Source organism: Orbicella faveolata, unplaced genomic scaffold, assembly GCF_042242905.1.
Source record: "Orbicella faveolata isolate gen_17 unplaced genomic scaffold, um_ofav_v1 contig_48, whole genome shotgun sequence".
NCBI lineage: Eukaryota > Metazoa > Cnidaria > Anthozoa > Scleractinia > Merulinidae > Orbicella > Orbicella faveolata.
The window spans coordinates 7,783,074-7,795,532 of NW_028301578.1; the positions used below are offsets into that span (position 1 = coordinate 7,783,074).

The 12,459-nt window shown below is 37.9% G+C and overlaps 1 protein-coding gene across 3 annotated transcripts; it reads right to left on the reverse strand.

Moving 5' to 3' along the window:
- Positions 1-4,448: 4,448 nt before the first annotated feature.
- Positions 4,449-10,481, reverse strand: LOC149096328 (DELTA-actitoxin-Afr1c-like). 3 transcript variants are annotated; one of them, XM_089281370.1, is made up of 7 exons: positions 10,325-10,481; positions 8,795-8,903; positions 8,369-8,395; positions 8,200-8,268; positions 7,349-7,448; positions 5,835-6,029; positions 4,449-4,996 (listed from the first exon to the last, which is right to left on the reverse strand). In XM_089281370.1, the coding sequence occupies exons 2-7, from the start codon at positions 8,894-8,896 to the stop codon at positions 4,644-4,646; spliced, it is 846 nt and encodes a 281-aa protein (XP_089137496.1). In that variant the 5' UTR covers positions 8,897-8,903; positions 10,325-10,481; the 3' UTR covers positions 4,449-4,643. The 3 variants fall into 3 exon arrangements, with proteins under 3 accessions (XP_089137496.1, XP_089137497.1, XP_089137498.1); XM_089281371.1 differs by lacking the exon at positions 10,325-10,481 and adding an exon at positions 9,794-9,811; XM_089281372.1 differs by lacking the exon at positions 8,369-8,395 and having other exon boundaries at positions 10,325-10,479.
- Positions 10,482-12,459: the final 1,978 nt, after the last annotated feature.

Consider the following 12,459-nt stretch of genomic DNA (forward strand, 5'->3'; position numbering starts at 1 on the left):
TAATTGTGTGTAGTAATATCATAGCTGCAACATTGTGACAGATACACTGTATTAGATATTTAAGAAACGCCTATGATACATGTATTAACTAATTATTTAAAGTGTCTGTTAAGTTAATCAGTTTTTCTTAGAGGTAATTTACTCACCATGTTATGGTTTAGTTAAATAATTGCTTTTTTGGCTTGAAAATGATATTTATTGTTCTTGGTTTATGTTGCTCTTAAATCAATTTTGTGATAACCTGCATTGGGCATGGCATAAATTAATATTTTGCCAACACGAAATGGAGAACTGGGTCTTAAGCAAAGTTGCAGGATTAGTATTTTCGTAGAAAGAAAGAGTTGAGAAATTTGTAACATTCTACCGACAGCCTTGCCATTCGCAACGTCCAATAAGGCTAATTTGTTCCCTAGTGTTGTTCAAATAGTGTTCTCTAATTTATAAATTATTTCAATCTGTTGTTTAAATGATTGCCTTATAACCCCATGTCCAGCTTGGGTGCATGTAGGATATTGATGTATTGTTTATCCATGTTGCTGTAAATTATCTTTAATTGATGTGTCAATCAAAACATATCTTGGATATGCTGGCTTTTTCTGGCAAATGTACCTATGCCTCAAAATCTTTGAGTGCGTTTGGTTGTGCAGTGCAGACAAAATACAAATACATAATATAACATACTCATAGCTTACTTATAATTCTTGGTATAATTTATTAATAGCAAAATTAATAAATTATATGGGATGGACTTTAGAATATGTAGTCCACAATCTCAGTCGAGAAAAAGAACAAATCACCTTGGAATTGAATAATAAAATTATTATCCGAAGCCTATGCAAGTATTCATGATCAGTAACAAAATATCATATTTATCGTTCATGCCAGAGGGATTTTGCTTATACTTATACTTTGAGATATGGTGCAAACTCTTTCAGCAGGAGGAGACTCCATACGAAAATGAAGATGGCTAACGATCTTTGGGGATCAAGTTAGAAAACAAAACTTTTTAACTTTTTACATGTGTATACTATTTTGGTATTTTTTGTGAGATTTCATTTGGTAGAGATTTGGGGACTGCGTATTTTGTAACCACTGCATTTCAGTCATACCCCACAACAACAAAAAATGTGTAAACATCTTTTGTGCGGGAGTCCCCATGTTAACTAAGAAAGAATATAATGATTAATAACGATGTCTTGTGACCAAAAAGCACAGAAGACAGTTCTGTTATGTGATCAACGTTTTTGGTGGCTCCCCTGATATCCTTGAAATCATGGCGGTATTTTCATCATCACACCATCTTACACCTCAGTCTGCTGATGTAATCCTATTTCGGGCTGAAACTATAAAATCGTTCGCAGTTTACCTCACATACATGTACATGTTGGATTATTTTCATTAGCAACAACATCGCAAAAAATTAATAACTGACGAGCTCCGCTTTTAGGCTTTGCTAAATCTATATATTAACTTTTTCTTCTATACAAATGTTTTTTTGCTCTTTTGTTTTGTGTATATGGTGATTATTAAAACTCAAACCAGAAGGCTAAACAAAATAGAGAAAACCTCACCGCAAAGTTACAAAACTCTAATCAAAATTGTATCTTTTCCTGGGTGAGCTTAATCGGGCTTTGAATAACCCGGCCCAGGAGCTACGCTTTTAGGCTGGCGTAAATTTATATATTATGTTTTTAACTAAACCGAATAAAATCTGTCCTCTCTCTAAATGGCAAAACTAGCCAAAAAGCAATCAAAACAAAACTAGCCGTTTCTCGCGTTTTTTTTCGCTGAAATTCAGTAAAATTTGGCAGACTGTTAGTAAATGTTTGACGTTAGTGGAAGCTCGTTTTTCAGGGAAATTTATGAGGAGTTTTTTGCAGCGGTAAAAGACATAAATTTGGAAAAATCGGAAAAAACGGCCTTTACAAACTATACTTTTTTCGTGTTTAAAATTCGTATCCCGCAGGGTGCGATGCGCTGTGAAAATTTGGAAGATTTCACCGCAGGAAATTTAAGAAAATCACAAATAAGGCCACAAAAAAAGCAAAAAAAAGAAAAAACCACATCTGTTTGGGCATTTATAATTCAAGACTAAGACCCAAAATTTTAACAGATATGATAGTAAAACACTATTTAAACATTGCTTATTACATGTAATAAGTTCGAGAGGACTGGGTGTAAAAACAAATACAAAAACTGCATCCAACACATAATACTTGCGCGCGCAACTCCATAAATGACTACCCTATGGAGCCACCTTGATTGCTAAGTCCAGTGTAGGGTGGAATTTATTGTACCGTATATTCTTGACTGAAATTCGATGGTACATATATATGTGGGTTATTATTGACCAAGCTTGCTCTGTCAAGATTGCTGGATTTTGACCAAGTTCTTGTTTTCGCTGTCTATGGACGAACAAGACGGAGTCGAGGTCCATAAATACGCAAAAACAGAAGGAGGCTAATATCTAGCCATCTTGACCTAACCAGCTCAGTCAATAAGGGATTTATTACTCGGGCCTCCGTAGGAAAGCCCGAGTCATAAAATGCAAGCGTTTTGGTCGCCAAAATGGGGGTCATGATCGCAAGCGTTCCATGCGCAGACCATGGAAACTGGGGACGGGAAACGCGACATTGCACGCTCTTCGTGACAGAATGCGGAGTTTTGCGAATAAAGTTTTGGCAAGAATCGCGCCTTATTCGTTCATCTCACATACAAAGATGTCGATCGTCTTCGGAAAGGGTCGGTACAAGAATTATATTGCTTGAAAGCCAGCCAGTTACGCAAAGTTCACGCTTGAAACGTTCTCGTGAGATAACAGCTGAGCCGATCGCGGTATGAATTCAAACTACGACAACACTGACGAAAAATAGCAGCCAATGACTGAATGTGGCTACTGCTGTTATTATTTAGAACATTGCAGTAAACCAAGTCGTATTGCAATAAAACATGCGACTTGCTACTTGCACCAGGCAAAATGTCGATCTCCAAATTTGTCAAGATAAGACTTTTGGTAACTTGAATTGAATATCTTACGTCCAAGTTAGTTGGCTTTCTAGTAGGGTGCAGCAAATAAAAAATAACGTGTGATTTTGGAGGCAAATTGTACCGGAAATTAAACCGATTGTGCAGAAAATTGTACGGGATTGTTGACGAACCAATGTTCTTGCTAAGTCCTAAGGAAAATCTGCATTCTGATTGACGATAGTTTAGCCAGTAATTTCACTAGTAGTTCGAATATATTTAGCAGTCTTAGCAGTCGCTAATTCTTTTAGAAAACTGTGTCTGACTGCTAAAGAAAATCGTGTTGCGTGACAAAAACTAGATGTGTATGAAACCAAAATAAATAGCAAAACAGAATGCCACATCTTCCCTTATAAATGAGATTCCTTTTTAAAAATACTTCTGCCTTGATTCAATAAAAATATGTAGCTTGAACATTTCTTCATAAATTGCGTTAAGGGTCGCAAATTCTTGGAAGTTATCCGCAAAATACACAACTTGAAAGTTTATGCAAATTATGCGCAATGCAATTTGCACCTTGTCATAGGGCTGCTGTTTTCGCGAAGGAGTATATACATTAGCCCTCCAAAGGAGACATGACTCTTGAAAAGGGTTTAAGATCGCAACACGGCAAAGATGTTCAGCTGCACAATTTACTCGGATCGCCACGACCAGTAAACGAACTTCGTACAATTTCTGCTAGCATGTAAAATGTAATCGCCACAAGTTGTTAAAAGACCCGGAAAGTTCTTTGCAAACAAGTTCTCCATAAAAGCGCAGACAGCTGTGCTTCATTCTTGAAGCAAAATGGTTTAAACTCACAACTTGCGACGTACATTGGGACTCAAGACTATGGATCAGAAAGTATTTATAAGGCTCTCTCAAAGGGACTAAAGAGAACCTTAAAGATTGAAAGAAACCAGAGGTACTTGGCTAGAATTTCGGTATTGATGAACAATGAAGTTTCACTCGCATTATCGGCCAAGGGAGAATAACAAAATGCATATAAATTAGTTTGCACTTAGTTCAATGATTTTTTTTTTTTCAGAACAATTCTCCACGGAACCATTCTAGTCGTGATAGCTCTGTAACTTAGCTCGGTGTTGCACAAAAGTTTGGGGTAGGGGGTAAAGGGAATTTCGTGATTCGGGAATAGCTTAATTTTTTCCCCGTGGAATCAGTTGCCGACAAACCGTTATTTTCCAAAACAATTCAGTTGTGAAAGGTCCAACTTATTTTGTGTGAAAGGTGATCTTGCGCCTCCCCCCCCCCCCCCCTCCCCACCCTTGACTTCACCACCCTCTTTTGTGGGTGTTTAAAGTTTCTGTAAACTAAAAGTTAGGGGTTAAAACGAGGAAGCCATCGGCGTCTAAGGAAGAGCTCCCCTGACTAACCCATTTAACTTTTGGGTTTAAGTTCAGTTGTGAAAAACAACGAAATACTACTTTCATTTTTCCCACACGTTTATTTGTCATTTCAACTCTTTAATAATAAGCCCCACAGATTTTCAACTAGAAATCTTTCATACAGCCAATGATGCGACCGTGCTAACCATCACCCCCTAACTAAACTTACTACACAATACAGCCTGTTACTTCTTAACACCGGTTATGCGAGCGAGTGAGGCAAGCATGCTTGTTTTACATGCAAGTTTCGCTTTCTTTCAGGACATGAATCTCCAAGGTAGCTTGACCAGAGCTGGACATAGAACCGCAAAATTTTAGACCAGAACCGAGGGATCTCTCATGCCAACCATTTGCCTTGAAGGGGTTTGCGTCATAATACAAATCTACGTAATGATCATAGTCGGCGTCTTGGTTTCCAGAGTATAGCTTAGCATTCCACCAGTTCTGGTAGAAGTTATAATCAAACGGGACAGACCACATCACAGCAAGTGTTTTGCCGATGCTTGGAATGTAGTAGGCCAGGACTCCGACAACTCCCGTTGCGACCGGTCCATTGGTCTTGCGAGGCCCGTAAAGTACGGCATACCCTGTGGAAATAGAAAAGAAAAAAAAAAGAAAAAAGAAACGGAGAAACAGAGAAACAATTAAAATGATTGATCTCGGCTCTCGCAAAATATCATGATTTGTTAGTGGCGAGCAGATCAATTATTTGCCGAAGCCGAAGACAGAGGAAAATAATTCTTCTGCGAGACACTGACGAATCACGATATTTAACGATAACCGAGCTCAATAACTGTTCTTGAAAATGTTCTTGGGCGCTTTGTTGACAACGGTGTTGATTTTCTTCTTAATTATTAATCTCGGTCCTATTTCAGAGGCTCCAATATAATTCTGAAAAATGGGGATATCACTTGAAAAATCATGTAACAAAACAAGCATGGCGCGAAAAGGTGAAGAACAAAAAACAACAACAAAAAAAAAAGGTGAAAAAAAAACCTAAACAGAAATAAAAATGTAATGTAAATGTCAAGATTATTTATAGTGGTCATTCACTTAGCTATACAAGCAGTAAGCTTAGCTATTTTACAGGCATGCCACTGAAACAAAGGAAACAAATGTTTCAAATAAACGTAGCATAGTTCAAAATCCCAACTGGCAGAAGGCAGACCAGTTGGCTATTTACAAACCGTTACCAAGAATTTGAACTGAGGGATACCGAGAAACAAATCCCGCTAGTGACAGATGGAGGCCTTGAACCCGAGACCTCCAGATTACAACACCAGCGCCCTAAACCACTCCGCCACGCTGCCTCCTTTGATGCCTAGCAAGGTGAAACGGTCATGTTGGTCATATTGTGTTGGTCAAGTTCAAGCATGATAACTACTATACTAGCGAGCCCCTGTAAATGCTAAATTCACTTTTTACCATCAGAAACAGAATAGGGCAGGTTTTCATCTGCAGTGCCAGAAAAAAAGTAGGTAGAACCTTCTTGCCACCTAAATCCACTTTCGTTGTCAACGCCAACGGCGCATTTGCGGTTTACGTTAGCGAGGACATCTAGGAGGTTTTGCAGCAGGCCGATTGTAAGCTCGGCACCTGCAATAATAGTTCCTGCAGCAACTGAAATTAAATGAGCAAGTAAGTGAGATCTTAATAAAACCCCTGCACAGTCTGTATCAACCGAAATCTTGTTAAAACCTTACCAGAAGTGGAAGCGATCTAAGGAGGCATATAGAAGACGTCTGGTAAGGTTTTGTAAAAATCAACGAATCAAATATCTCGACTTGTTACTTGTATGGTCCGCATAACGCTCTCCACCGGACAATTAACAATTATTCCACGAGGGCGCGCTCGATATGAGATGGTAAATAGCCAACGAGGCCCGTAGGGCCTCGTTGGCTACGATTACCTCATATCCAAAAAGCGAGACTGGATTAATTGTTGTTTTAAAAACGTCCCTAAAAAATTTGAAGACTAGGCCCACAAGAATCACGCGTTTGCATACCATATTTTTAGAGCATGGTATAATGGCTTATGACCCATGATGGCTAAGCCAATGAAAACTCTTAAATTGTATTATCCATTAGACAGTGGGGATTTATCCGGAGGAGGGCGTTATCCACCTTTCGAACAAATCTTGCCTGGCCCTTTCTCTGTCACGCAACTTTGCGCTTTCGGAAGAGGGAATCTCTTTGGAAAGCGTAGCGTTGCGGGACAGATAGAGAGTCACAACTTGTATAGTTACTCTTTTATTGACAAACTATTACCGCAGGGGGAGGGGGGACTCTCAAGATAAGCTATGTGGGTTTGTACCGCTGTGAAGGGAATAGTTTTCAAGCAATTTAGTCTGGGATAAATAGTTTTGGTCTAGAGTAGGCTATAATTTAACTGACAAGTGGCCAGTATAAATAATTTAGTCTAGAACAGAGTTATTTACCCTGGGTTCGACAATGGAAATTAAAACTCGAAAGTGACTTTGCAAGATTTTGGCTTAGTTAACGTATGTTGGGCTGCGATAGTGATAAAGTTTCAGCATGGAAAATAGCTAGTCTAGGATAGAGTACGGGTTTTGGGTACCTTGTCCAGAATAGGGTCGCAAAATCAAGCTGATCATGGTCTAGTATAGGGTAAGGGTTTCAGTGTCCCCACGGCACACCCCTACCCAGGCGGGCAAACCATATCTAGCTAATGTCAGACTACTTGGTAAACTATCAGCTCTTGATTTTAACGAGTTGGTGCAAGCCCTTGCCATCCTTAGAGGGCTAACCTAGCTGGAGGTGCAACTTCCTATGTTTTCATTTGTTTGGTTGTTGTTGTTGCCTTTTTTCTTTTTTCTTTTTTGTTTTTTTCTGCGACCGTCTCTAACTAGGCTTTACAACTATCGAGACAATTCATTTCATGTGTCAGTCCACTAACTACAATTACGAAAGATCATTTACTTCTGGCCGCGCGCTTTTCGCTGTCTAGGTTTTCCAAGTCCATCGGCTCCTGCGGTATAGCTTCAGCGTTATGAGATCGCTTTAAAAGGGCCGTCAGTTCCTATGTAGCAGAAAGTAAAACAGTCAGCTCATTCAGTTGGTTTTCATTCTTCATCTCTTCTTTTGTTATCAGCCGATTTTAGAACTACCTTACATAACTGTAGCATCAATAGCGTGGCCGAATATCTCCCATAGAAAATGCAGCCAATCGGAATACAGGAAACCCGTTGAATATTCGACGGTATTGCATCAACCTTCCCATCATGCAACGCGCATACGTCACATTGATTGCGTTGGCCAGTGCATTTCTATGGTGTGGTATAAAATAGTTATGCAACGCCCTCTCGTGGTATACCATGGAATATTCCACTTATCACTTGTATTATCTTGGAATACACGCTCGCCTAAAAATGTCGGGTGTATACCGAGGAACGGGTAGGATATTCCGTGATATCCACTATCTCTAAACTGGTAACGCTTAAACACAGATAACGAGAAGCTAAATTTCACACGCTTTCAACAATCGATCACTTACTAAAGTCATGTGCCAAATGTATCAAATATTGTGAAAAGTTACTTTTTTAAAACAGTGAAAAAAATGAAGTAATATGGGACATTACCAACAGAAAAGTAAATTTAATGTGTTAAATAATTATTACTCCTTTCATAGTGTCAAAGAAAGCATGTTTTTGACCCAGCAGTAATCAGATCATGTGATCTGCGGTTAGTAGTTTCGCAATGATTGAATTAATGAAGCGAAAAGTAAGAAAATTCTATTTCCAAAATAAAAACTTACATTAATATCTTTTTACCTGGCGATTGGGAACCATTTCAGGAAAGTGGGCCAGACCAACATCTGCTAACAATGCCTCAGCTCCCCGCTTTGTAAGGAAAAAAAAGCTAAAACGTTAGAACAAGAATCAGCAATGTTTCAAAAATGCCCCTTCACACATTTTTATTACCAGTAAAAGTTGTTATCACCTTGGTTTTGGGCATTTCTTCTAGTACCTATGTGGAGAAAAATATATCCAAGGGCTTAGCGGTTATTGTTTAGCATCTGACCCATGCAAAAAGTTTTTTTCCCTTTATAAAATGTTAAAAATATAAATAAAATCCTTCTAAAGGTACATTTGTGTATTTCAATGAAATTGTGGCCGTTGCAATTTGACTTTCTTGCAAAAGTGTGTCACAGCATAAATGCCAGATTCTAAAAAGCACCTCGATTTGTTAAAGCTAATGTTCATGCTCTTTCACGTTTTACATGATTGTGTTAAAATTATAACTTCATTCATGGCGTAAAACGGACCAAATATACCATGGACATTTTAAGAGAGACGCCATTTAGGGTTGCGAACATAAAGTTTGATGAAAGGCAATAACACAGGTCATTCTTTTTTTTTTTTGTACCTCTCCATTTGGATCGTTTGCTTTGATCGGCGCAGATCCAAAGGTAGTAGTAGTAACCGAAACGATTAACAGCAAGGAGAAGATAAAACTGAGGTGGTCCATGTTCAACCTAGAAAACAATAATTATAACCAAAAACATTCATTACCAATGACAAGAAAACTTCTCGCGTCTGAAGTCTGTGGTGGGTTAGTTGGGTTCAGTGATTCTAAAAATCTATCTATAATAATTATAGCATGGAATAAACAAACAGTACGTGGAGGAACATTATCCTGTGTATTCTAAGGTTTTGGTATGAATAATTCAAATTTGTAACTTACATTTGCAGGAGCGTGGGCGCTTTACGTAAACAAATCTGTGCTATACTTGGCAAGGGATGAGAAGATGGTATGATGCATTTTCCGCTTGGTTAATTTTTTTCGTCCGTAATTAGGTAGAGAGTTATTATGTTGCGTCTGAAAGGTCTGTGACGGGTCAGTTGGGTTCAGTGATTCCCAAAGGAAAACACCGTTTCGGATCAAAAATCGCTGAGAGGGTTGTAAATGCGAGAGAAAGCTCACATCTCGATTGTTCTCTAATTTATGTTTTGTAGAGTTTAAAGCGCCAATTCATAATTCACAATTATTCCCTAAAATATCTGCACATGCAGAAAGCATGTTGCTCTCACAAACAGACTTCCCGAAAGTTGCTTTCGGGAAGCAAGCTGATGCTTGTTAAAAAAAATCAATTTAGAGACAAAAAATATACAAGAAAAAAAAAACTGAGCTACTGTTTTCCACGCTGTACATGTATCTGTTTCTTCACGACCTGATAAGCTTCTATGTGAAATCGCTTTGTTACATCTACCATGGAACCCCGCCGCATCCAAGAGAGTTCCATTTTTTCTATTTCGTCGCTAAATTTTGTCTTTGTTTCTATTCGGTCAAAATATTTCTAGCCTCGTTCCGTTCCGTTTCTGCACTTAGTAGCTCATTTTTGCGTACTTTTTTTTGCATACTTACGGTGCAAGGTGTTTTCTCAAAATGACATTTTCTGTTTCTACATCGATGAAAGAGAACTAGAAAGGGAGTTGAGGAAAATTACGTGACTGAATTCATGAACAGAGTTGGAAGTTTGCTTGCTAGTTTTCTATATATTAAAGACTCACAAAAATAAACTGTTGTTTAACATAGCTATTTCGTATTCCCCACTTAAAGTTACGTGAGGTTTTGGCGTCTCGCGATGCTGCTTTACCGTAGTTTCCAATCTGTAGTAACCTCATCTTGTCAAAAAATACAGTCTCCACGTTTAAGGACGAGAGCAATTCAGTCGAAATTGCACCTTCACTGTGTGTGACTAATCAAACTTCCCTTTATAGTGGAGGTTTTCAGTACAACTTGTAGATAGCGAAGAATTAAGTTCTTTGCTTAACCTTATTGAGTTTTACTTGAGGATAACGAATATGGTTTTGAGAACAAAATATCCTAATGCATATCAAGGTGTATAGTGCCAGCTTACTTTATCAAGAGGAACTTCAAATAGGAGATACAAACCTACTGTTTGTCTTGCTCACTCTGTACTTTGATGAAATTTTTCAGCAGCAGGTAAGATCGTCTTTTCTAGAAACGTTTCCGAAAAGAATGAGAGCCCGTATTTTCTGTGCTTGCTTTTCAACGGTCCTAATTAGACGGGAAACTGACAGGTACCAATAGTCAAATTCCTTAATAACGTGCGGATGATACCTGGCAGACAAATTGTTTCCAAAATGGTTTTCAAACAGCGGGACGCCTAGAGATATTTTTCCAGTGGTGGGAGAGCTTTCGGTGTTCAGTAGCTACTTATATAATCTAAATGCGCTAGAAAACTACTGATTATTTGTTACTGGTAATCCAACTTAAACTTGATCAGAAAGGAAACATTTGTATTTGGTTACCAAGGAAATCATGTCTTCTGTTCAAAATCACCGATGATATGAAAGATGAGATAAACAAAGAATACGTGCAGGCAGAATTACCTTTGTGTTTATTCTGAGAGACTTCCTTTAATTTATTTGTTTTTGCGAACAGTTATGCCAAGTCAACTATACTTGCGGTTCTTGTCATCGTTTGGTCGAAATTAAATACTTAAGGTGCAGCTTAGTTTACAGCTTTCTTTGAAAACTGAGCAGAACTACCGCCCGAAGTAGACTTTGCAAACAGCGCATGACTATTTCCATTTCTTAAGGGTAGGAAAAGTTTTTGATGATAACATTTTCTGACTGAAGTTTTTTGATTAAAATAGAAAGCTTAGAATATGCATATATCTCTGATCATTTTTCGTACACCTAAAGTTAAGCATTCATAGTTCAAGAGCCATTCCCACACTAAAGAATTCTGGATTGTGGTCAATGTTCTCAACGAAATCCACCTTAAAAATACACGGTTTGAAACAAAGGAGAACAAAACCTTTTTTAAGTGCGTAGAAACATGCAGAGATGTTTGCTGTTACCAGGACATCAATGCATCTCTTAAGCATACCTTACATGAAACTCGAGTTGAAAATGAGATAGATACGTCGTGCGATATGAAATATTTCGGTAAACAAGAAAAACAATTAATAGCTGCCGACAAACGTATTTGCAAATATCTTTAAGTAGTTATGATATTATCAATTTAGAAAAATACTGCGAAACGTCCGATGAAAAACATTGATTTTAAACAAAAGACGTCACGTATTTTATAGTAGAGAATCCAGTGGAGACTTTTTACTTGAACTTAAATAATTGGTTTGCTGATAATTCTTTGTTCCCTTTGCAATGTAATACGTACAAGGCATAGAAGAATGGTTTTTCAATACAATTTAGCTATAAAACGTTAGCAACATTATCCTCGTATAAATTCTGGGAGACGTTCGTAAATTTATTTGTTTTCCCGGACAGTTATGCCAAGTCCTCTATACTTGCGGTTGCTGTCATCTTTTCTTTGAGGTTCAACACTTTAGGTGCAGTTTCAGTTTACAGCTCTATTTGAAAACTGAAACGAACTTCCGCCCGCAGTAGACTTTACAAGAGGCGTTTGTCTGGCGGTTCTTGTCGTCTTTTGTTCGAAATTAAACACTTTAGGTGCAGTTTTAGTTTACAGCATTATTTGAAAACTCAACGAAACTTCCGCCCTTTGTAGACTTTGCAAATAGCGCATGACTAGGAACATTTTTCTAGGGTAGGAAAGGGCTTTTGGTGCTAATATTTATTCACTGAACTTTTTTTTTGACCAAAATAAAAAAGCTAAGAAAAGGTAGATTAAAAAATTGCTCTCAGATCATTTTTCATGCTCCTAAAGTTAGGCAGATACAGTTCGAACATCAAAATTTCTGGTTTGTGACCAATGTTGTAAATAAAAACCGCCTCCAAAATATATGATTTAAAACAGTGGGGAACAAAACCTTTTTGTTAAGTAGGAAGGACCGTGCAGGTTTGTCGGCTGTCACCAAGAACATAAAATCTATCTGTTAACGACGCCTTCGATTAATCTCAAGTTAGAAATAAGATAAATATGTCGTACGATATGACATATTTTGGTAAACAAGAAAAACAATTAATAGCTGCCGACAAAGCTATTTGCAAATATCTCTAAATAATTATGATATTAGCAATTTAGGAAAATACAGCGAAAAGCCCGATCAAAAAGCTTTATTTTAAACAAAACACGAC

Coding starts and splice junctions, on each gene's coding strand:
- LOC149096328 (XM_089281370.1), bottom strand. CDS start 8,896: ATGGACCACCTCAGTTTTATCTTCTCCTTGCTGTTAATCGTTTCGGTT. Junction 8,396..8,794: donor CAAACGATCCAAATGGAGAG/GTACAAAAAAAA, acceptor TTCTCCACATAG/GTACTAGAAGAAATGCCCAA. Junction 7,449..8,199: donor AAATGGTTCCCAATCGCCAG/GTAAAAAGATAT, acceptor TCTGCTACATAG/GAACTGACGGCCCTTTTAAA.